Consider the following 24,865-nt stretch of genomic DNA (forward strand, 5'->3'; position numbering starts at 1 on the left):
CTACAGCTAATTATGTTTGTACCTCATCTAGAAAGAAAGAAATGCCTGTAGGAACTAAAAAACAAGAGAAAAGAGAGGAAATACAGGTCTCAGTCATCACTGATGAAAGACCTACATGTTTTCCAACACTGGTGACCCTACAACATAATTGCTTACTAGTGCAATAAATATAATAGTGAACATTAAGGTTATATTGTCTCATTCTGACAAATGAAAATGTCTTCAAATCTCTTCAAGATTCACAATTTTGACCAGGCTTACAAAGGCTTAGTCGACATGCTTTAAAATCTATCAAAGGACAATCAATATTGTTTGGGAACAGCCTTCAGAAAAGCTTTTGCTGCCCTTTTATGCAGTCATCCTTCTCCAGGAATGTTTAAAATCTAACTTTCAATGGATCTGAGCACATTTTTAGATGACAAAAGTGAAACGAGCATCAGCACCTGCATTATTGGAGAATTATAAATTAATGTTGATTTGTCCAATTCTACTTATTTGTTTTACATGAAACATGCAAAGAAAATACTGTCAAACAACCCCCCTTCAGTGTGTTTTATTTTAAGATGCCAGGATTGCTGGGGGAGCCCCTGTCTTCTCTTCTCAGCCCCAGTCACAGCATGGGGTCTGCATGCTTTTTTACCCCATTGTTCCACAACTTCATGAAGAGAAAAAAAGGAGGAGGAAGGAGAGACTTAAAAAAGCACAAAAGCAGTTGAAAACATGCTTAATAACAAATTCCAAATAATTTACCAAAGGCTGAACAGAAGGGGGTAGATTGCGCAGACAGCAAGGTTTTTCCCTTGGATGTGAAGATTTTCTCTTGTAACTTGTCTTTTATGGAAAGTTACTATATTCAATAAGGAAGATATTTTTTTCGTTATTATGATTTTTGCCTACTTTCTTCCAGTTTTTATACTTTTTCCCTTGGGATGGTGTTCACAGGTGAGCTACTGTCAATGTCATCAGCCAGTCACTAATGAAGAATATGGGCAGGAAGTTACACATAGACAGACCAGGCATGTTCAGCATCAGCGGTCGACAAGAAGGCACCGCATAAGAGGTAAGAAATGGAATCAAGCATCTGTGTTAAATTCAAATTTCTTTTCTAATGTAAAATAAAACAACACAATAAGTGCTCATTTTAATGTAATATGTCATTACACTTTGAAAACGCAACCGTGCAACAGGCTTGGTTATAGTAAGCATCCTTCCTGTAAATATTTTTATAAGACAGAATTATTTGTGGGATTTTACCAAAGTTTTGGTCAAATATCAGATTTAATAAATTAGAAAATGTTGATATGAAATGGGTTGATCAGAAACATTATCCAGCTCTTAAGACAGTGGGTGCTTTGGAATTTGAATATTACCATATTTATTTCTGATAACACTGATAAATTACATTTCACTTGTGCTCTCCTCAAAAGCAGCACTTGCTGAAGATGAGGTGAAAAAACTGATCTGGCTTTTTATTTGTTTGTATATTCATTAATTTGCAATCTCTCTCTTATATATATATATTTTCTCATTTAAATATTCTGTAGTTAATGTAGAGTAAATATTTGCATTTCAAGTTTATTGGGCTAAGGCATAAAATAATTAAATTATTTGGGACTTGTTTAAGTAAAGAAATTCAGGCATCAACATATAGAATTCCAATTCCAAGACTTTTATTATAAATGTTGCTGCAGGTGGGTACATCATTTCTAGCAAATAGTATAAAAGTATTGTGGTTGAGTTGCTGATTAGAAAGGTATTTACTAAATCAAATAAAAACATAATGATAACATATTGATAGACTCAGGTAACCAGATTGTGTAAAATAACTGCTACAAAATCGGCAATGCCCAGTAATGGCCATTGTTTGCACAAATTTAGGGGCATATTCACTAAGAAGGAAAATTTCACCTTGTTTTTCCTGCCAAAGTTTATGTCAAAGTGTTTAATCAAAATTTCCCCATGCAACTGTAATGGGTGATAAGGGTGATGAATTAATGCCATAAATGAGGCTGTAATCAGGGACGATATGGCATACAGTAGATAATGAGATGCTAATGTGGGTGCTGCACTTTTATAAATGTAGTTTTCCAGGTTGGATCTATGTGGGGAACATAACTGACACTTTATTGAAAAGTTCCTGGAAAACAAGTCACCTTTCCTTTAAGCTGATGATGACTTTATTAAAGGGGGTGTTCGTCTTATAGTTACCTTTTAGTAGGTTATAGAATGGCAAATTCTAAGCATCTTTCCAAATGGTCTCATTTTTCTTTTTTTTTGTTGTTTTTGAATTATTTGCCTTCTTATTCTGGTTCTTTCCAGCTTTCAAATGGGGGTTAATGACCCCAACCAAAAATCAAATGCTCTGTGAGGCTACAAACGCATTGTTATTGCTACTTTTTATTACTCGTCTTTTTATTCAGTCCCTCTCCTGATCATATTCCAGTCTCTTATTTAAATCAATGCAGGGTTGCTAGGGTAATTTGGAACCCAGCAACCAGATTGCTGAAACTGCAAACTAGAGAGAACTGCTGAATAAAAAATCACAAATGATAAAAAATTAAGACAAATTGCAAATTGTCTAAGAATATCATACCCTACATCACACCAGAAGTTAATTTAAGGGTGAATTAAGGGTGAAAAACTGGGTATTTCTTTTGCAAAATACCCATGTACCCTGTGACCACTTTCTTTATTGCAACCACTTTGAGCTCTCTTTTTATTGTTTAGTTTAAAACTGAAATTCAGATTTATTGTCTTGGACATTTTGTTAGATATTTGCTTGATTTAACAGCAGAGAAAATGCAAGATAATCATTTTTAATGTGTTGGAATACATTATGAGCCATTGCAACTATCCTTTGTAGATATGTTGGTTACACACAAAATATTGTTTTCAACCTATCAAAAGAGTTTCTCCATTTCAATTATAGTTCTGCTAGTCATTATTCAGGCAGTAAAGATTGATAGACTAGCTTGGAAAATTATTTTTTTCAATTAAAGGAGAAGGAAAGGTTAAAACTAAGTAAGCCTTATCAGAAAGGTCCATCTAAATATACCAGTAAACCCCCAAAATAATGTTGCTCTGAGTCCTTTGTCAAAAGAAACACAGCATTTCTTTCCTTCTATTGTGTACACATGGGCTTCTGTATCAGACTTCCTGCCTTCAGCTTAAACCTCATTGCCCTGGGCAAGAGCATGCTCAGTTTGCTTCTCTCCCCCCACCCCTCCCTTCTCTACTGTAATCTGAGCCCAGAGCAGGGAGAGACTCAGGCAGGAAGTGATGTCACACCATGTTAATACTGCAGCTCCTATTCTAAACAAACAGAGAGTTTCTAGAGCTTTTTACTCAGGTATGGTAAAACATTCTACAGAATAAATATAGAATTCTAGCTTGCACTATTGCAGCTAATCTATTGGCAATAAACTGCCTCCGTAGCTTTCCTTCTCCTTTAAGACAGGAAAATACATGCGTGGATTAAAGTAGTATGTTCATGGATCATTTGGTTTAAGCTACAAACGGATATACTTCCATTGTAAAGGAAAATTACTGCAATATGAGCTAAATCGAAATGCTACAATGGATTTGCTAAAATCAGACTAGCAGGGAAAATGTATAACCTACAGCACCTGGCAGACAGGTACTTGTAACCTTAACTTTTACAATCTATGGCAGGCAAATCAGGACAATGCAGTGAATCATTCCGCCTCTTTGAACACCAAGCTCTATACTGTTAGTTTGTGCCATCATTGAATAAGACATTAAGCATATTTTTCCTAGCTGTAAACAGAACTATATCTACCCTTCTAGCTTAAAGTTGTAATATTGTCAAGCAAAAAATGAAATCAAATTCCGAATTTATTTCATTGTTTTCTGAAATATACTATGACCAAATCCACACGGGTTATTTCCCCTTATTTAGAAATACATTTTCCTCAAAAACTCCAGTTCAGGAAAAAATGTAAAAACATTTCTTCGGAGCATTGCACGAAAACCCAGGGCAGATCAGGATATCTTTGGGTTTTCTCCCATTGACAACCTCGGCAGGTCTAAGATGCCGGATTTTCGAATTCAGACTTTTTCTATTCTCTGGGTATAATAAATCCTGAAAAATGTAAGTTTTTTTTTCACAAAAAATTTGGATTTTATAGTAAAAATTCAGATTTTAATAAATAACCCCCCAAGAGTAGTTACATTATACATATACTGCTTGTAGGGATAATTTCCACTGGATAATCTTTCTCCATCTGTATTTAGGCTTGTTGTTCAAAACTTTAGATAGTTAGGGGGCATATATGCCCCGAATTTTAGGGAGGATTTATGTCACCTTGATTGCCATCTACAAAAGCATTAAAACAGCTGCACACACATTTTTGAATTTGTGCTCCTCTGTAGCTTTCAACATACAAAATGTATTTCAATGCAGAAAAGACAAAAGGGATAATTTATGTATAAGTAGGCATATGAGATGGACTGCTAAGTGACACAATTGTGCTTTAAAGATCCATGCCTACCCATAGTGCAACAGGGAAATAAACCATTAGCAGCAGTGTTGCTTCACCCAAATGTAACTTGACTGCAACACCCACTTTTCTCCAACATATCAACAAGCGTTAAAGTATGTTGAGAGCTGTAATTCAGCAACTTCAGAGATTAATTCTTCAAGCAATGCTAATATAAAACACTTTTATCAGCTGCCCATACAGCATGTTCTATACATAGCCCCCTGTTCTGCATTCACATGACAGTTACCTAAGGCATAGAGGGTACAGTGATAAATCTTATTGGAAAAACACTTCATCTGGAGAACTGGGGACAAAGAGGGAGAGTTTCCTAGCACTAACTACCTAAACAGCTCTATATCCTCACTTCTGTTATATAATAACTGTGTAAATATCTCGTAAAAAACCATAATATTCTCCATATGTTAAATAAAAGTAAAAAAGCATTGGAAGGATTAAACTCACTAAACTTGGTGGTTGGTGTTTTCCTCTGTGGGGGACAACTGGGAACATTTTGATAGGCCTCTAAACTGGGTTTCACAGGGCTGTGAGAAAAAATGGTGTCTACCTATTCCTCTTTCCTACTGACTGCTGTTGTAACACTGTCTTGCACATTTTATGGCACAGTCTGGCCTCCAAGTATTTCATGTTGCAATGTGGCCCCAATGCATTTCATAGAACACTGAAGCTTCCAATGCATTTCATAGAACACTTAGGCCCCCAAGCATTTAATGGAATGGTTTGGCTCCAAAGCATTTAACGGAACACAGAATTTCATGGTTTTTCAGGACACAGTGCCAACCCCCACCCCAGGTCCCCCACAGTGTTCATCATAGGCAATCCCCCAGGCCTCTCGTCCAGACTGCTGTGGATAAAATTTATATAATATGGGGCATGGCACCACAGTCACATCTTGCGAGACTGTGACAAGCTCTCTGGAGGGTGATAGCCAGCACTGAGAAGTATGCCATTGAGCATAATAAGTTCAGTTGGCCTAAGATAAGCCCTGTCTCTTACACTGGGAAGCCAAATTTGAAGATTTAAAGAATATTAAAAGTGGGGTATTTCTTTAGATAAATAGGGAAACCCTGAAACTGAAAGCTGTCCCATTGAACTTCCTGTGTGATGAGCACAATCAAAGTTCTAGTCTACTCTCAAACCTTGTGTATAAATAAACTCCTTCTTTCCCCAGCTGCATTCTTTATTAGGCTTTGTGACAAGAACAGCTTATTATACACAGTGTACGTCTGATTGTTTTGATTTTGCTTATAGGGTTCAAGTAGCAACTTTCATTTCTTTAATTTTAGATGGTGCCCTATTCAGTGCAAGTAATAACAAAAACATACTGTACATATTTCCTATATGATCAAAGACAAAAAAGCATAATTGAACTAATCTTGAAATAGAGGGTATACTGTCCCTTTAAAGGGCTAATAATACCAGTATATGGAAGTGCTGTAAAATAATTAATATCCAATTAATATTGGAATTAATATCCAACATCTTACTCTTTTGAAGCTAATTTGATGAATACGTATTAACGGAAGTGCCACAGACTATAATAGACTAGGTGGTCATTTATCTATCATTATTGAACAAATATTTTTAGTTTTGTAAAAAATTAAAAGTAGGTAATATAACCCCATTTCACTAAAACTGAGCTACCATACTCAAGCACAAAAATTGTCAACTTATAAAATGTTTAAATAATTATAGGGGTTTCAGCCACAATTACAAGCAATTTTATATTATTATAATGCCTTTGGAATTGGGTGTTGGTCTGGGCAGTTTCTCTCTCTTAAAAGCCGCAAGCGGGGGAGGATTAATCTCATGGAACCAATGCTGGGGTCTAGGTTATCTCTCCCCTTTGAAAGCTAATGGCGGGGGGAGGACTAAGCCCTATGATGAAAACCAATGCCCAGGTCGGGAGACGTTTAATTTAGCATTTGAAATTATGAGGTAAATAGTTAGGGACCACCATATGGGTTTTACTTTGACGTGGTATGGTGGCTTATCAATCTTATGATCATAATTTTGTAACTAAAAAACCCCTGTCTTTGTAAATACATGCATCTGCATAGATTACTGATATGACAGGGGACTAGGGAATGTGCATTGATCAATTTTTCTTCTTTTTTTCTATGTCTGTAGTTAATTTGGCCAGATCAGTAGCACTTCCTTTGTATTTTAGTACATTTTTATTAAGCCATGGATTGTTCCCACAACCTTTCCTTTTTGCATTTTGTATTACTATAATGCTCCTAAAATACTGTCTCTCAAGTTTTTAAATACATATGATTTTTTTTGAAAATGTAAAACAAAAAAATAAAAATAAACAACAGGTAATAAAATACAGTAATTGGTTACCGAATTTCAGAATGCTGTTAAAATAATTTCAGATAAAATAACATTTAAGAATAGTGAAATAGTTTCAGCTGTAAAATCTATTATCAAAAACAATTAACCATTTTAGGATCCTTTATTCATTGTAAAAATATTTCCTGGCTTCTATTTTCAACTGATATACTAGTAAATGCTCTGAGATGCAGTGACGTGGATATCCTGTTTTGGAACTTTCAAGACAGAGGACAATTGTCACATACCATCTCTATTCTTTCTGTTCACTACTAAAAAGTGTTCTTCCCAGTGGACACACACATTTACTTTCCATCCACTGGTAAATAACACTTTAGGATTTCCTGTTTTCTCTTACAGCTACATTCCACAATGACAAGCAGATAAGCATGTGGCATAACTAACCACAATGAAGGATACTTAATCTATAAAATTATGTATTATATATTATAACACATAAAAAAGAAAGTAGGTTCATATGTAAAGTCATTTTCCTAGAGGATTATCCTTACTGCAAGCAAATATTCTGCATTGGTTATGGGCCACATAGAAGGTTTTTCTGTACATATACCTCAAAATTCTAGTTCTGCTTTATCCAGACAGCCACAATTAGATAGAATCAAGCCCTCTGAACAACTAGGCAATGGAACTTTGTTCACTTTTTGTATGAGGATCTAAACCAGGGGTTCCCACCTTTTTTATTACCCCCATGTGACCTGGCAGCCTACAGGAGGCTCTGTTTTGCAGCCAAAACTTTCATCCAAGCCAGGCTATTTTGAGGCCGCTGGGAGCAACTTCCAAGGGATTAGTGAGCAACATGTTGCCCCCAAGCTACTGGTTAGGGACCACTGATCTAAACGGTACAGAAGACCTAAGGAAGGCGATAAGAAAGGCTGTGGGCAGCCAGATAGGTAGCACAAGACTTAACGACTTGACTTGATTAAGAGCCGTGACAGGCTCAAAACGTTGCTGTGCATGTTGCCCTGCTATTTAAAATTAAGGCTTTTTAATTAAACCCTGGAGTGCTGCCCATTTTGGGTTTCTACAAGTGTTTCCAAGTGTGGAAGGACACTGAGGGAGGTGCAAACTCTCAAGAATTGAACAAGGTGTGTGCTACCTAGATTTGAAGCACAAGACTAGATTTGAAAGACTTAACACCAAACTGTGCTAAATTACAAAAGCTAAATTATGCTTAGCGCTGTTTGCTTTGCTTTGTTTGCTAAAAACTTTCTCAGTTGAGAATTTGCAGAGCAGGGGCCCCACTACTGTGCAAATTGCTGCAACATTATTTAAACAAATGTTTCTTGGGGTTTGAAAAGATCTAGTGCAGAACTTTCATATATATCATACTATAAATAGTAGAACAGTATTTTGTTATTTCAGTCACTTTGCAAAATTCCTAAGAATGATGTAAATATTGTTTTTGAACATGTTCCTGAATTCTTGATAACATCCAAATGCAAAGGTTGTCCTGCTCCCCATCCTTAAATTAAACATACTGTAGCTTTGATCTTTTCTTCTTGACTGATCATCATGGCAGTAATCATGCAGGGTTAAATGCAATCAGCACTAAACCTACAATCACAGCACTACTTCAAAGCAGCTGTGTAACTGTCATTTATACATTGTAATTGTAACTAAATAAACTAGCTAAATCTTTGTAATGAGTGTAAAGTCATAAAATCCTATATAGGATTATTTTTTTTTTTTTTAAATGTAGAGGCTACCAAATGACCACTCACCGCCCATAATTGGCACCCCAGGAACTTTTTTTCATGCTTTTGTTGCTCCCCAAACTTTTTTTTCCATTTGAATGCATTTCATGGTAAAAAAAAGGTTGGAGATCACTGCTATAGATGAAGGACCCATAATCTAAAATTCAGAATGCTCAAGATGAGGGTTTTTTTCCCATAATTTGGATTGCCATTCCTCAGGTCTGTTAAAAAAATATATAAGCATTAAATTAACTCGATGATTGTTTTGTGGCAAATATTAAAGGGATTCTTTCATGAATTTTATGGTGTCATTTTTATTTCTAAATTACAGTGTTTACACTGTAAATAATTCACTCATATTTTTCAAAATTTCATTCCTAACCCAAGTGTATTTTTTTTTAGTTTTGGTTCATTGGCAGCCATCTCAGATCATTTTTGCCTGGTTTGTGCTTTCTGAAAGAGCCAGTGCTACACTATGGAATTGCTTTCTGACAGCCTATTGTTTCTTATACTCAATGTAACTGAAGGGATTTTTACTATTGAGTGCTGTTCTTATATCTACCAGGGAGTTGTTATCTGGTTACGTTCCCATTGTTCTGCAAATAGGCTGCTAGGTGTGGGGGGGAGGGGTGATATCACTCCAACTTGCAGCGCAGCAGTAAAGAGAGACTTAAGTTTATCAGAGCACAAGTCACATGACTGGAGGCACCTGGGAAACTGATCAAATGTCTAGCCCCATGTCAGATTTCAAAATTAAATTTAAAAAAAACATCTGTTTGCTCTTCTTAAAAATGGATTTCAGTGCAGTCAGTGAAATCTGCTGGGGTAGCATTATTAACTGATGCATTTTGAAAAATAACATGTTTTCCCATGACAGTATGCCTTTAATTTCCATAAAGTAAAAAGTACTTTTTCATCTTCTCTCTTAGCTCATTTCTAGGGTAGGGAAGTGTACACAAAGTACCCCTTGTGTCCTTCTCCTAATAATCCAATTACAAGGAGCCATCAAGGGGATTGACTAGTGATTTGGACATAGTGGTTGGTTGGGTTATATTAAAAAGTTTGTCACAGAAAGAAATCTATGAAGATGTTGGATAGACAACTTTTAACTATCCATTAGAGTCTATGGGCATATGGGCACAAAAAACACAGAAAATATTTTGCTCATCCCTTTCTAATTACACTTAGGGGCAGATTTATCAAAGGCTGAGGTGAATTTTCGAATGAAAAAAAATTGAATTTCGAGCTACTTTTGTGTACTTCGACTAAGGAATAGTCCAAATTCTATTTGAATTTGAAAAAAATTAAAAAATTTGAATATCGAAATTTATCATGTACTGTCTCTTTAAAAATTCGACTTTGACCATTCACCATCTAAAACCTGCCAATTTGCTGTTTTAGTCTATGGGGGACCTCCTAGAACCCATTTTGAATTCAATCAAATGCGGTATTCCTTCGATTCATACGATTCGAATTCGGCCGAATACGGACCTATTCAATCGAAAACTGACCTATTCGAACAAAAAAAAACCTTTGACTTAATTTCAGTTTGTCTTTTTGAATTCAAATTTCGAAGTTTTTTCAATTCGAAATTTGACCCTTGATAAATATGCCTCTTATTCTGCTGCATTTAAAAAAAACAAAAAAAAAACAACAATGTCTTGATATTCTTAATAGCAGGGGTCCCCAACTTTTTCTACCAATTAGCCCCATTTAAATATATTTGGCATGTACACAATATTTAAAGGGCCAGATTTGCATCTTAACTTAAATTTTTGCTCAGAATGGATATGCTATTGACTAGTTTGTTGGAGATCCTTCATGCCAAGTTTATTGCAGAAGCAATTTAGTAAATTTTTTTGAGTAAAGAAAACAACAGAAAAAAATACAAGAAAAAGTAACACTATACTTCATCACTGTACTGATTTACAGGAAAAAGCTTGACAATTGTATATGATTAGCAGGTACACATAACAACATGCATCGAGTAGAAAACATAGGCATTTCCTTAATTTGTGTACATAGCAATGAACTATGCAGTAACATGTTGTGGTTCAGCTGAAGTGATAATGTGCAAACATCAGGACGTTCAGTAAAAGCCATTATGGCTGCAGCCCCACAGGGCATGCTTGTGAAATAACAACAGATTGGGGGAGGCAGGATGCTGACAGAGAAATTAGCAGTTAGTAGATATGGACAGTAGTTCTTCACTGTAACTGCTTGAAGGAATGTTCCATAAAAGTCATGGCTATTCTATATCTATTCACAGACACGCTAGAACAAAAAGCTGTGTCTAGATCTACATGTTTATTTAACATCAATTCATTTGCAATAACACTTGCAAATTCTGGTTTTCTTTGCCATCCCATTTGTTTTGTTTAAAGAACTGCATGCTGATATTTAATGACATTGATCTTGTTTTGATGAGTTAATATGTCATATACTTTAAAAGAGGAAATTCTTTTAGCAGGGAATTAAAATTACTTCAATAAAACAACAAGCTTTTTTGCACCGATAAACTTTGTTTTTTTGGAACATTTAAGTATTTTTTATTTGGAAGCTGTCATTTTGATTGGCCTAGCAAGTAAAGTGATCTAGTATTTGTGCGCCAGAATGGCGCAACAGATTAATGTTTTACAGGGGCAGCATCAAGTAATGGCCACATCCATATAATCAAATCCTTACTATCTCTTCTAAAACTCTTAGACCAACACCTGTTTTGAGTTGAAAAGGCCACTGCTGATTTATTTACAATATAAGATATGGCCCCGAACTTCCTTCATGGGTGCCCCTAGGGTCCATGGTTCTAGCACCTGCTTGCGTACCTTCACTCATGCCCAGTGCACCTTAGATTGCGGCCACCTTTTGTGGCCTCACCACAAATATGTGCCTGATAACATCAATTTATATATGATCATTCCACAGATAATATTATAATAAACCACTTTCCAAATTGTTCCCCTCAAATTGCTGCTGAAGGTTGCTCTTGTGGAGATCACATGATTCCCCTCTAGCCTCAATCCTAAACTTCCACCACTGCCCCAGTGACTAGAGAAATACAGTAGATAGGCTGTGCAAAATAAAAAATGTTTTTAATATAGTTAGATGTAATGTATAAAGGCTCGAGTGACTGGATGTCTAACATAATAGCCAGAACACTACTTCCTGCTTTGCAGCTCTCTTGTTATGCCCCATGTGTGCCCCCCTTAAAGTTGCTGACTAAGAGCAACTGAAGAGCTTGACATCCAGTCACTCCAGCCTTTATAGATTGGCTTTTTTGGCTAACTAACTATATTAGAAACATTTTTTAATTATGCACTGACTATCTATTTGCCTAGCTTTTATTTTTACACTGAACATTTCCTTTAACCCCACCTTCCTGTTCAGTCCCCAATCTCACTTACATAATACTCTATTGTGTTTAAATGCAGAAATTCTTAATACTGTATAGGCCCTGGTTCATTTAAATAAGAAAATGAATTCCAGATTTAATAGAGAACTTTAATAGAGTTTTTAAATGATAGACAGTACCCAGAGCTGTTTTTATAACAATTAGATCCAGAATGTCAGTTTACACAATAAGTCAGTAGTGTCTATTGACTCATCCCAGATGAGATCCCTAGAAATACCTCCACATCAAGGATGGTGGTAATTCCAATGTTCATTTGCATCAATAAGTACACCAACAAGTAATTCACAAGCATGTGAAGGTGTACTAGTTCTCTACTCATATTCAAGTATAAGATCTGTTATCTGGAAACCCATTATGGAGAAAGCTCCAATTACGGGAAGGCCATTCTATACTCCATTATAATCAAATAATTAAAACTTTTCAACATTTTTCCTTTTACTCTGTAATAACAAAACAGTACTTTGAACTTGATCACAGTTAAGATATAATTAATCCTTATTGGAGACAAAACAGTATTATTTGGTTTATTTAATGTTTCAATGATTTGAAGTTGACTTCAAGTATGATGATCCAAATTACAGAAAAATCTGTTATCCAGAAAATCCCAGCTCCTGAGCATTCTGGATACCAGGTCCCATGCCTGAACCTTTTATTAATGCCGTTGATGTACATGTAATTTAGCATGCCACACTACTGGTTGCATTTGTAAATGAACACTTATGTGTAAGACAATGTGGGTGCAACTGTTTAGTCTATAGTGTCCTAGTGTGCATACTTTTAGTGTCTAGCAGCTGTGCCTCTCTGTAAATTAATTCTTTTTTTCTACAAAGACAGGATATATGTCTTCTGCAACAAATGGAACACTAATAATGCAAATTACATACATTTGCTACTGGTAAAACTACTACTATTACTAATAATTATATGTTTAAAAAAAGTTTGTTTTTTTCAAAATGTATTAGTATAAAAGGAAAAACAACCGCTGCTTTAAAAAACTAAGCAAAACATTCTGAATATTTTGTTCTGGTCACATTTTCTTTGTGTGAACAGAAAGGCCGAACATGCCTTTGTCACTAATTTAGCATAGAATTGCTCTAAAGGTCTAGCAACAATAGAACCTAAAAATATCATAATGGGTATAAACAATGAGGATCACCAAGTCTAAAAAAAGTTCTGTTAACCAGTAACTTTGCATTGCCTTCCTGCATAGGGAATGGGAGGGACTGCCGTCACTTCATCTCTAACAACACATTGCCAGTTAGGAAAAAGGAAATGACAATAGACTGCAGGCTGCTTAGAGTCAGGGATCATTGGGCTACAGGGGTTTAAGCTGAAGCCAGAAAACTGTAGTTGAAGAAATGTCCCTGAGCTGCATTCCCCTTCAGAAAGGACTGGGAATTTAGTGGCTGGTCTAAGAATCCTGTGGCTACACAAGTCTGAGTACAGGTTTTATATAAATTCACTTGGCAGCTATGGTTTGCAGGAGGATTTTATGCATGGCTGTAATCATCTGGACAGAAATACATTGGATGGAAGGTGAGTGTCATTTTTATGTACTATTGATGAATGTGATTGTATTTAAGCCTGAACGTAAACAGCAGATTTTAGGGCTAACTTTGACTAGCAAGGATAATATAGGCTTAAGAGAAAAGTAAGATGTTATAAGCTTTATACTATATATAATGTGTGTGTGTGTGTGGAAGGGAAAGCTATACTATTCTAATATGTATTTCCGTGATTACATATGCAGGATATAATAAATCACCAAATGTTGCCTTGCCTTATATGCTCCTATTTGCTGTTTCTTTGCCTCCGATAAAGTTTTATGTTTTTTCAAAATGTTTATTGTCAATTACAAAATGTAATTTGTGGCTAATAGTTTTACAATTTTAAATCAAAACTGCATTTTAGTTTTATAAACTCCAGATTACTCCCAGAGAGTAGGGTTGTATGAGCCCAAAGCCAAAAAAAACAGACTTTTGTGATGCTTACACAGCACTCAAGAAGCCTGTAGACAAAACATCTGTCAGGTGGAAGGCAGCAATTACACAACATTAGCATGTAACTCACAAGAATTTATCTCTCTGAAGAGAACTTAAGCAATCAAATACAGCAGTTCCAGTGCAGGTGTCCAAAATGTCCTTGTGCTGTGCATTATAATGCATTTACAATTGTACAACTAAGCACAAAGTATCATTGTATTTTGAATAATACATGTACTTTAATGTGCATCTCTGTGTTAATTCACTAAGGGAAGGATGGAGAACCTAGACATGTGGCAAAAGATGCACCAGCATTTTAAGTTGTCTCTAGGAAGTATACAATGCTAAACAATGGAAGACAGGACAATTGTTGCTCTTTAATTTCAGTACTATTCAGCTGCCTCCCTCTTCAACTAAAGTGTTTGCTAGGATGTTTTTGTTCTTGCCAAGTGGCAATCAATTATCCTCCATCTGTTATTTGGAAAGCATTTGTTAGGGCAAAAAACAAATATGTTTTATAAATCCAAATCTAAAATACTTATGTATGGCTCAACATATGACAAGGGGACTCCTCATTTTGACCTTTCACCTTGAGCCATCCCACTGAACCCCATTGTTATATATCTTAAAACCAGGAGACAGAGATGGGTATAAAATGGCCACAGCATTTTATCAAATAAATAGGACCGTACCAGCTTAACCCGAGGCAATATTCTAAAGCAATAATTTAACAAGAGATCGCAACTATGCTCTGCCACCAACACGAGAGAAGTTCAACAGCTCTGCTGTCAGACCTGCATCTGCAGTGTCTTGATGATAGTAAATCCAAGCAAGCGGCTCTGTACCACAAGAAGTACTGTAGTAGCGTCTGTATCAATCAATCCACCGTGCAGTCACAGGAGAGAACCTCCTTTCTCCCTCTTCTAAACTTACCTGTGCAGTACTCTGGCAAGGTTTTACTGCTGCTGGGACAAATAAAACTTAAAATATGTCATATGTGCACTGTTTTGATTCCCTGGATCAAGCATTTGCTATTCATTTAACATAAATTATTACAATGCAGACTTTCACTTTTATACTGTATAAAGACACAGAAACCACAAGGTAACAGCACATTCATACATGAAAACAGAAAAAAGGAAAGAGAAAGTACCCCGCTTAACCTACTCTAATGTCGCTTCACAAATTATACTCCTCAGTGCAGTTCAAGGATATCAATTAATTCCTTCAGAGTGATTAAGCAGCGATAAGATTTAAAAATTCATATCTTAGATAAATTAAAGCACCAATTCATTATAGGTTCATGATTTAAATAATTAGATATTTATACCAAACTAAAGTGCTGTGCAATAAATATTAAATGAATTAGATTGCCAAATGAATTGCAATAATTGATCTTATAAAGGAGTTTAAAAAAATCTTTATTTGACGGAATAAATTAAACAACCACTTGCTCAGAAAAAGAGAAAATGAAATGAAGAATGGTGGAGTTGTCCCAAAAACTACTGCCTACTTCTAAACCTGGGACACCACAAAGCTGGAGAAGGCGGGGTAACCATGACTGTGGTCTCGAGTTTTAAACTAGCCCTAAGCTGTGAAAAGCTATCTTAGCCTAAAAAAACACAAATCAACGGCCCCTTGGAACAAATAGATAAGGTTGTACTGAGAAGAAGACAGAACTAGAACTAAGCAAGCGGCACCTAAAAACTACCTTTACACATCCATCCCAGGACCAAAATTATACGTTAAAAAAACCAATAAGGTATAATGCCATTTTAAAACTAAATAGAGCACCACAATGCCAACGCGTTTCACTAGAATAGCTTTATCAAGGCGAATGGCGATCCTTTCGCGAGTGCGTGGTTTAAATCACTACTGCGTATGGCGTCATGTCAGCGATCTCACAGGAATTGTAAATCCCATACTAATGTCTTCCATGAATCTCATACTAGTCGTGTACTACGTCCTGACATCACTGTGTGCCGATTCTATACCATGCCTCACAGAGCCAATGAGATTCTCTTGTATTAACAGAGATTATTCTAGGATACTTGTTCCCGGCTCAGAGGTCTCTGTAGTGGACCGCCTCTCGAAATGTACTAATAATAATCACCTGTTAAACAGGCTTGGTTCTAATCAAATTCATGATCATAAAATACAAGTAATAAAATATTTATTTATTTGTATATAGCTCAATGAATTTAATTCTTTGTAAATAATTATTATACCAATGGATTTAAGAGAAATCAAGATGAAGGTACCCTTCTAGACTTGCACCTATTAAATTTCTTTATTTATAAATACATGATGAATTATATCTATTTATTATCTATTGCTAAAAAAAGATTTATTAAATATGGTATATTAAAATAAAGTGAAGTGTACCCTTCTAAATTGAGTGATTAAATAAAAGCTGTTAAAAGATTGTTCTCGTTGATTCCTTTAGGGGAGACTGTATGTAATTTAACAATCCAGTGACTTTCCTGCGTACTCCTTAATTAATTTTCTCTAAAGTCCAAAATTTAAGTCTTGCTGGATCCATACTATGACACTTTTTGAAATGTTGTGCAGCTGTAGAAATGGTCTTTTCGTTTTTGTTAATACTACCTGCAGTTCTAATTGAGCTACAGTGCTGTTGGACTTTCAGCATTTGTGTGGTCATGCCAATGTATTTTTATGGCATGGACACTCAATGCAGTAAATTACCCATTGAGTCCTACAGTTTATATAACTGTTAACCTTATGTTGGATGCCAAATCTTTCTTCAAAGGTTGAAATTCTAACCATCTTTTCACACATGTTACATTCCCCCCAGGGAAAGGAACCCCATTTTTTCTGGGTTTTGGGACAAGTGATTTAGAAATGGCTCCTAGTAAGTAAATCTCTAAGGTTAGGACTTCGTTTGTAGCATACAGAGACTTTTTTCAGGTAATATAGAGTTCAGAGTATTGTCCTCCAAAAGCACTGGCCAATGTTTATTGATAATTTACAAAATTTGCATACTGTTGGTATTGAACGTTGTTGTGAATCTAACATTATTGTTAGTTTCTTGTGCTTTATTTTTGATGCACTGTAATTCTGATCTATCTTGTATAAGGCTCTATGATAAGCTTTTTTAACTATTTTTCCTGAATAACCTAGCTGTTCCTTGTGTTTGTAGATAGAACTTACCATTAAAAGAAAAATAGTTGAAGCATAACACCAAATTCACAAGTTTAATTAAAAATTCTATCACTTCTTCCCTTTTTCCCAAGTGCTTCACCAGGAAATATCTTAGAGCTTTGAGGCCTAGTTCATGTTTAATGGAGGTATATAAGGACTCCGCGTTTAGTGTCATTAAAAACGTTTTACAAGTAACTTTTACATTTTCAATTTGAGACAGAATATCTAGCGTGTCTCTAGCATATGATTCCAGGCTCTCAACTATCATTCTGACTCTTGGGTCAAGGTACTGACTAGCTTTTTTGGTTAGGTTACAGTTACCCGACACAATAGGTCTTCTCGGAGGTTTCTCCAGGTTTTTGTGAACTTTTGGGAGAAGGTAAAATGTAGGAATTTTGGGTCTGTTTACAGTTAAGAACTGTTTTTCCTTGTTCGTTAGAAGGCTATCTTTAAAGGCTTCACTAACCATATTATCATAGTGTAATAACTCACCCTGGTAGTCTAGTGGGGGGACGACAGGGACGCCTGCCGCCCCCTCGGCAGGGACGCCTGCCAAGCTGAAATTCTTCAATGGCGCCGGTTCTCTAGGGCACGCGCCGCGTGCCTCTTTTTTAATTATATGACGCCAGCGCGCAATGGTGTGAAATTTAAATGTACTTAAAGGTACATTTTTCATTTCCACACTGCCCGTTATAGGAGTTTGTTCCTGGTGCTTCTGAGCTTTAAGCTAATCTGCCTGAACCTGTTTTGTATATAATTAGGTATCTAATTACCTGTTTGAGGTTGTTTGTATTACACTTGAAGCAGTATGGTTTTATATGTAATCCCCAATGATATTGCATTAATATGTCAAGTGTTTACTCCATACTTCAACTAGGCAGGCTAACCATTTTCATGGTAGGAGATAGTAGGTAGTTCTTCAGATATTGAATTTATTTACTAATTTGCAGCAGAGAAAGGACCAAACTGGATTATTTCCATCTATGCAGAAGACATAGCAAGAGGTAGGGATTTTTTCTGCCAGTTCTACTGTATATAAATAAAAATAAAGTTAATTTGATCTTTACATATTATTGTAGAATGAAAATGATTCTGGTAAGGTCTCCAAAATGAGCAGATCTTTGCCAAATTTAGCTACCCTGATGAGATTATTGGAATGCAGCCGCAAGTACAATCATACTTAAATGGATGCAAATACTGCACCTATGGATGCCATGCATGAAGGCTAGTGCCTGACAATGTGGATTTTGGCCTGCGGAGAACTGTAGGCTGAGAATCCACCCCTCCACTGCTCCATGCAAAACACAAGATTTTGAATTTCGCTCCAAAATCTGCCACGTCTGCCTGCACCCAAGCTGACGCTATGTATCCGGATGCACATTGAGCAGCAGAGGAGTGGATTCTTGATCTGCATTTCTGAGGTCAAAATCTGCAAAATGATGTGCGCTGGGTTATTGGCAATACCCCGAAGTTTTCAGGCAAAATTCTGAGTTTTCAGGTGAAAAATCCGAAAAAAACATCAAAATCAGATTTTTCACAATTTTCGGGAAAGTGTATTAATAAATATGACCAAAAAACCTGTTCAGATTTGGTTCCCACAGTGGGTTATATCAGTAGGCAAAAGACTTGTGGCATAAACACATGAAAATGTTATTTAACTCCAAGCACAGGAATAACATATACCCATTCTGAAGATGCAAGCCATAATTGCATATGATTTGCTAACCCATGCTCACTTAATTTATTTAATTTGTTTTGTTAGAATTATGGGGAAACACTGCATTATGGGTAAAAAAGATGACATAATTGCACTTGCCTATGTAACTACATACTTTCCTACACTCTGCATTTAATTAGGGAACATAAAAACAAACAAGGATGTACTGACAGATTTTTTAATTCACTGGCATCTAGACTGCAAATAATCATGTCAAACTTGTTCTGTTTATCTTTCATAGGCTTAAAATCAGATGATTTTCCACCCCGTATTATCGAACACCCTTCAGACTTGTTTGTGAAAAAGGACAAACCGGCCACATTGAATTGTCGGGCAGAGGGCAATCCACATCCCACAATAGAGTGGTACCGTAATGGAGAGCATGTGGAGACCAGCACAGATGATAAGAACCAACGTTCCTATGTTCAGTTGCCAGAAGGGCCACTTTTCTTCTTTAGTCTTATTCAACGCAAAGGGAAATCTGATGAAGGGGTTTATACTTGTGTGGCTAGAAACCATTTAGGAACGGCATATAGTCGAAATGCTTCTCTTTACGTTGAGGGTAAGTTGACAAGCTTTCCTTCCTTATATGCTCTTATTCGGTATTCCACAAAACTACATGCAACACATTGGGGGAAATTCACAAAAGTGATGATATTGAGACAAAATAAAAGTGGAGATAAAATATCCCTACCTATTCACAAACCTCTATCTCCACTTCTGTGAATATATCTTTTAAACAGAACAGTTTCCAGATGTTGTGTTTCAGACAACATTTAAAACTACATTTTGCCAACATATTTTCTGAATTTGTCTGTAGCTCTTCCTAAAGCTCTCAGGTGACTCTCGGCTCTACATTTGCCTTGTTCTTATGATTGTGCCATTCAGAGAAGAGATTCCCTGCAGCTTTGAAAGCGGAATATGGCAGAACACACACTTTATCACATACCCATTCCCTTTATTTATCTCACTTAGGAACATGTGCAAAATCAAAATCAAATCAACTGGACTTGCTGTTAGTTATTCATCCAACTGGCTTACTCAATTCAAAATAACTTAGAACATGATTTGTATGGGGGAAACACCAGACAACAGTTACACCAGCGTATGGCGCAGCTCAGAAGAGCCAGCTCCTCTGGTCAAGAATCAGCCGTGTACCTACATCTAAAAGAAAAAGGACACAGGTTTGACGACCAGGTCCCGATTCTAGACCGGGAGAGAGACTTGTGTTAAAGAAGCCATATATGTAAAAACTGAAAACCAAGTTTGAATAAAGGCGTGAGGCTGTGACATTGATTGTCTGCCACATACAATGCTGTGTTGGCACCTCTCCCTGGAAGGTTTAATAACACCTCAAAGCTCCAATCTTGCTAATACAATCAACAAATAAATTAGACAGAAACAAATTTGCAGTGAATTTCTTTGTTTCACCACAAGCTAATTCATGAAACTGCAGCTACAATTTGATGACAAAAAATCTGCCACATCAAAAAAAAATTGTTGCACGCATAAAAATTGTTGCACACATAAAAATTATTTGGACGCCCATTGACTTTAATGCATTTGGACCAAATAGTAGCACGTATAAAAATTGTTGCTGACGTCAAAATTGACGGAAGTCAAAATTATTTTGACGCCCATTGACTTCAATGCGTTTCGTGAAACGGCACAGGATCGCCCATCTCTACCACTAACTTCATGACATCCTTGTGGATTATGATAAACAGATTATGCTAATTGGAGCAACATTCCAGAGGATATATTCCTGAAAAAAAGATCCTATTTACAAGTTATTCTGAATTGAGAAAGACAGTTGGATGACCGGGGAACCGTCTTTAAGGAAAAAACACAGCAAGTCCAGGTGATTTGACTTCTACAGAGATACCATGGCCTGGATGAATGAGAATCTTCACAAACATACTTTAATATATAAAAATAATATATATATATATATATATATATATATATATATATATATATATATATATATATATATATATATATATATATATAAAGCATTCCTTGGCCAGCACTTCCCTTAGTAAAACAAGTGTCTTTTTATTTTATTTCACACACATCACAGTGCTCCAACCTTTCGGTCCCTCTTGACCTTTCTCAAGGATAGTATACAATGTGCAATAAAACTTTATATAGTGATCACAATACAAAATAGCGCCAAAGTGACCTCATAGGATTTAACAATTTGTAACCAATAGTGTTCTAATTTACATACAATCAATAAGTGCATGTGTTAAAAATTACAGTAAAAATTCTTTAAAATTTACTTAAATATGTGCAATATACCATGTTATCAGTAGGTGTCCCAATCTGCTCACTAAAATATACATATATATATTGTTTTTATTGTTTATAAACCCATTGTGATTAATTTCTGATTACACAGAAAATAGGTCTTGTACCCTGACAATAGGCTGCTAATCCACATGAATATGCTAATGAGCCATCCATACTGCACCTAAAAGTAGGGTGAATGAAGACTGAAGGAAATAATGCAAAATTAGAGGACAGGTGGAAGAGTTACACTGAGCCTTACTCCATTTTAAAAATGTCCGGAGAAAATGTAATTTTCTTCTCCGTTTTTGTCGTTTTAACGACACATTCACAAAAGTGTCTGTAAACTGTTGTTACTTTCACCAGAGTATAAAAAGTGGCAGTTGAGTCTGTATGTAGGCGGATTTCTGTTTGTGAACATGGAGACTGTATTTACACTATTTTTAACACCACTTTTACATCAAAAATATGCTTCATCCACTTTTGTGAATTCCCCCCATAGAATACTGAGTCCTTTATTATACATTTGGTAATAAATTGATAAAAGTCATTATTTTATTAAAACAACTTTGACCAAACGCCCATCTACAATTGTATCTTATTTATCAATAAATTAACTCAAAAAATCTGGTAAGGGAAAAGATTGGATAAAATCATGAATAAATCCAAATCGCATGATTTTGGTAAATATCCTCCTAAGTATGTTATACAATTGTTTATTTCTGGCAACTTTGTATTTGTTTTTTTATAGTTTTTGAATTATTTGCTTTCCTTTTCTGACTCAGGGGCACTGATCCCAGCAGCCAAAACAAGTGCTCTATAAGACTACATTTGTGTTGCTATTTACTACTCATCTTTCTATGCATGCCCTCTCCTATCCATAATCTAGTCTCTTGTTCAAACCACTGCCTGATTGCTAAGGTAAATAAGACCCTAGCAACCAGATAGTTGCTGAAATTACACACTGGAAAGCTGCTGAACAAAAAGCTAAATAACTGAAAAACCAACAAATTCAAATAAAGTCAAATTGCATACTTATGGGGGAATGTAATAAAAGTCGCTAACGGAAAAACTATTCGCAATGTGATAAGTTATGCCTTTGCGCAAACAAATTTTGCTTTGTGCGAATTTAATATAGCTTTTGCGAACCCCGGAAACTGTTTAGCGACCACTTCTGACAGTGGAAGACCGTTTGCGAATTTTATAGTTAAATGTAATAAAACTTCTTACTGAAAAAGTCGTTATGTTTGCTCCAAAAGATTACGACACATTTAAGCACTTCTTAAGAGTGCACAATTAAAATTTGCAATGAGCAATTAAAATTTACAGTGTAATAACAGTTTAAAGAACAATATTACAATGCAAGATGTCGATTTTCATTCTTATTGGTGCGAATTGTTTTGCTCTTTGCGACTTTTATTACATTCACCCATTAGAATATTAATGTCTTTTTTTTTTTTAACAATTCGTTTTTATTAAGCATAAATGTGTACATATTATTACATTACATAGCAAATGAGCAATCGTTTGTCGTACAACATATGAACTGTAGGTAACATTCCAACCCCAGTCAAATAATAAAAGAAAAAAGAAAAACAATAACGGTGCAGTGTAATCCATCACATTTTCCATATATATGTACTTATTCGTTCTACCCTTGATAAAACATTTTATCAACAGAGTTCCAGAACAAATGCTGTTTATATCATTCAATGTGAGATGGGAATCAGAAAAATGTTGGCTAATGATTCCTAGGTGGGTTCAAAATCCACCCAAGATGCCCATATTTTATCAAATTTTTGTGGGCACCCTCGCCGAATATAGGTAAGCCTATAAAGAGGGATGGCATTGTCAATCAGTATTTCCCAAGTCACCAGCTTTGGGCCATCAGCAGATTTCCAATGGATTGCTATAGTTTTTTTTGCATACATACACAGTAATATAATCAACATTCTCTGAGCTCTACTATGTGAAAGATCCTCAACCTGGTTAAGTAAGATTACTAGTGGGTCCAATGGGATGACTAAGCCTGTCCTATCTCGTATATGATTCACCACGTTCCCCCAAAAGCGTTGTGCCTTAGAAAAGTTCCACACCATATGAAAGAAATCTGCTGGAGAGTTCATTATGTGCAACCTATGAGGTGTAAGATAAATCCTATGTAGATATTTTAACTGAGTTAGTCTGTCCCTGCTACAAATAATCCCATCAAAGGTAGCCTCTAATACGTCTTCCCTGTGGAAAGATGTGGGATATCTCCCTGCCATTTGCTATACAGTTTAGGTAGTAAGGTGCTACCTGCTAGCAGTAATCTATTGTAAAATGTTGAGAGGGGTTTCTTAAGATCCTCAGTGCGTCCCAAGAGTTCCACTACTCTCGGAGATATGTCAATAGGCTGGGTAACAAACTGGGACCCCACTGCATGTCGCAATTGCAGGTATCTAAAGAGCATGTTATTGGGGAGAGAGAAAGAGTGTTTTAGTTCTGGAAAGGTTAGAAGAGTGCCTTCCGGCATAATATCTGAGATATATTTAATATCATAACGCGACCATAACTGAGGATCTAGGATAGTCTTAAGATGTTGAAGCTTGGGGTTACACCATAGTGGAGTATACTGCGAGCAGTATGGTTGAGGTTTAGGGAATAGTTGGCACACCATTCTCCAAGCTCCAACTATGGCTGTCATTTGCGGAGTAACCCTCTCTACAGAGGCCGTGCCCCGGTACAATAGATTTTTAAGCCTTTCCTGAGATCCCACAATCCCACAAATGGGAAATAGCTCATAGTCCAAGTTGATCCAGGGACTAGTCCGATTGCCATTTTGGAGTCAGGAAGGAATTTTTCCCCCTCTAAGGCAAATTGGAGAGGCTTCAGATGGGTTTTTTTTTGCCTTCCTCTGGATCAACTGGCAGATAGGTAGTTAATAAAAAAAAAAAAAAAGGTTGAACTCGATGGACATGTGTCTTTCTTCAACCTTACTTACTATGTTACTATGTTACTATGTAATTTGTGCCTCTAGCATAGTAGCTACATTGGTAGGCGAAGGTGACATCCATCTCCATGCCACCACCATTTGCGCTGCCAGATAATACATGTATAAATTTGGTGCTACCAGAATATTAATGTCTACACCACACCAAAACTTAATTTAAAGGTGAACTACCCCTTTAAAATTGATTATTTGTTACCAACTTTTTAACTAGGTGAATTATTGTCTGAGATTAAAGCAAAAGAAGGCGACGCATTCTTATAACTTTTGCCCTTATTGAAGAACTGTGTTACTTGTAATGAAAGAAATTTGTAGAAATTTTACACTGAACAGAAATAGTTATTAGGAAGACACAAGTAGCTGGTTAATATAACTTAACATTAATTACTGTGTGTGCCCCAAACATGTTTACGTGACCTATTTGCTCCAAGTGTGCTCTCTAACCAAAGGAAGTATTATATAACGGTGGTGTAATTGTCAGCCAGAGACACACATGCATACTCCATTGATTCTTTTTGTCTGCATCCTTTCTGGGGAATTCAATTTTATGGCTAATAAGAAAAAACACTGAATAACAGTTTAATTAGCAGTGCAATTAATTCCTGTCAGATATTGAGATGCTGAGCCTTTAATTAGCACTTCTTTAGTTGTCAGGTTTTTATCCATTCTTTTAGCCCCCACGGGTTTTCTATTGCTCCCACTGAGGGTCAGTGTTTATAAATATTCATATGGGCAAAAAAAA

The 24,865-nt window shown here is 36.0% G+C and overlaps 1 protein-coding gene across 3 annotated transcripts in view; it reads left to right on the top strand.

Annotated features, from left to right (window-relative positions):
- Positions 1-723: 723 nt before the first annotated feature.
- robo4.S (roundabout guidance receptor 4 S homeolog) overlaps positions 724-24,865 on the top strand; it is a 127,098-nt gene continuing 102,956 nt past the window's right edge. Inside the window, exons 1-2 of one of the 3 annotated variants that reach the window (XM_018241665.2) lie at positions 724-1,060; positions 19,084-19,404. In XM_018241665.2, coding sequence (XP_018097154.1) covers positions 883-1,060; positions 19,084-19,404 — 499 coding nt within the window. In that variant the 5' untranslated portion in view covers positions 724-882. Of the gene's footprint in view, positions 1,061-13,262; positions 13,518-19,083; positions 19,405-24,865 lie in introns of those variants that run through there. The other 2 variants (XM_018241666.2, XM_018241667.2) reach the window with 2 other exon arrangements.

This window comes from Xenopus laevis, chromosome 7S (assembly GCF_017654675.1).
Source record: "Xenopus laevis strain J_2021 chromosome 7S, Xenopus_laevis_v10.1, whole genome shotgun sequence".
Lineage (NCBI taxonomy): Eukaryota > Metazoa > Chordata > Amphibia > Anura > Pipidae > Xenopus > Xenopus laevis.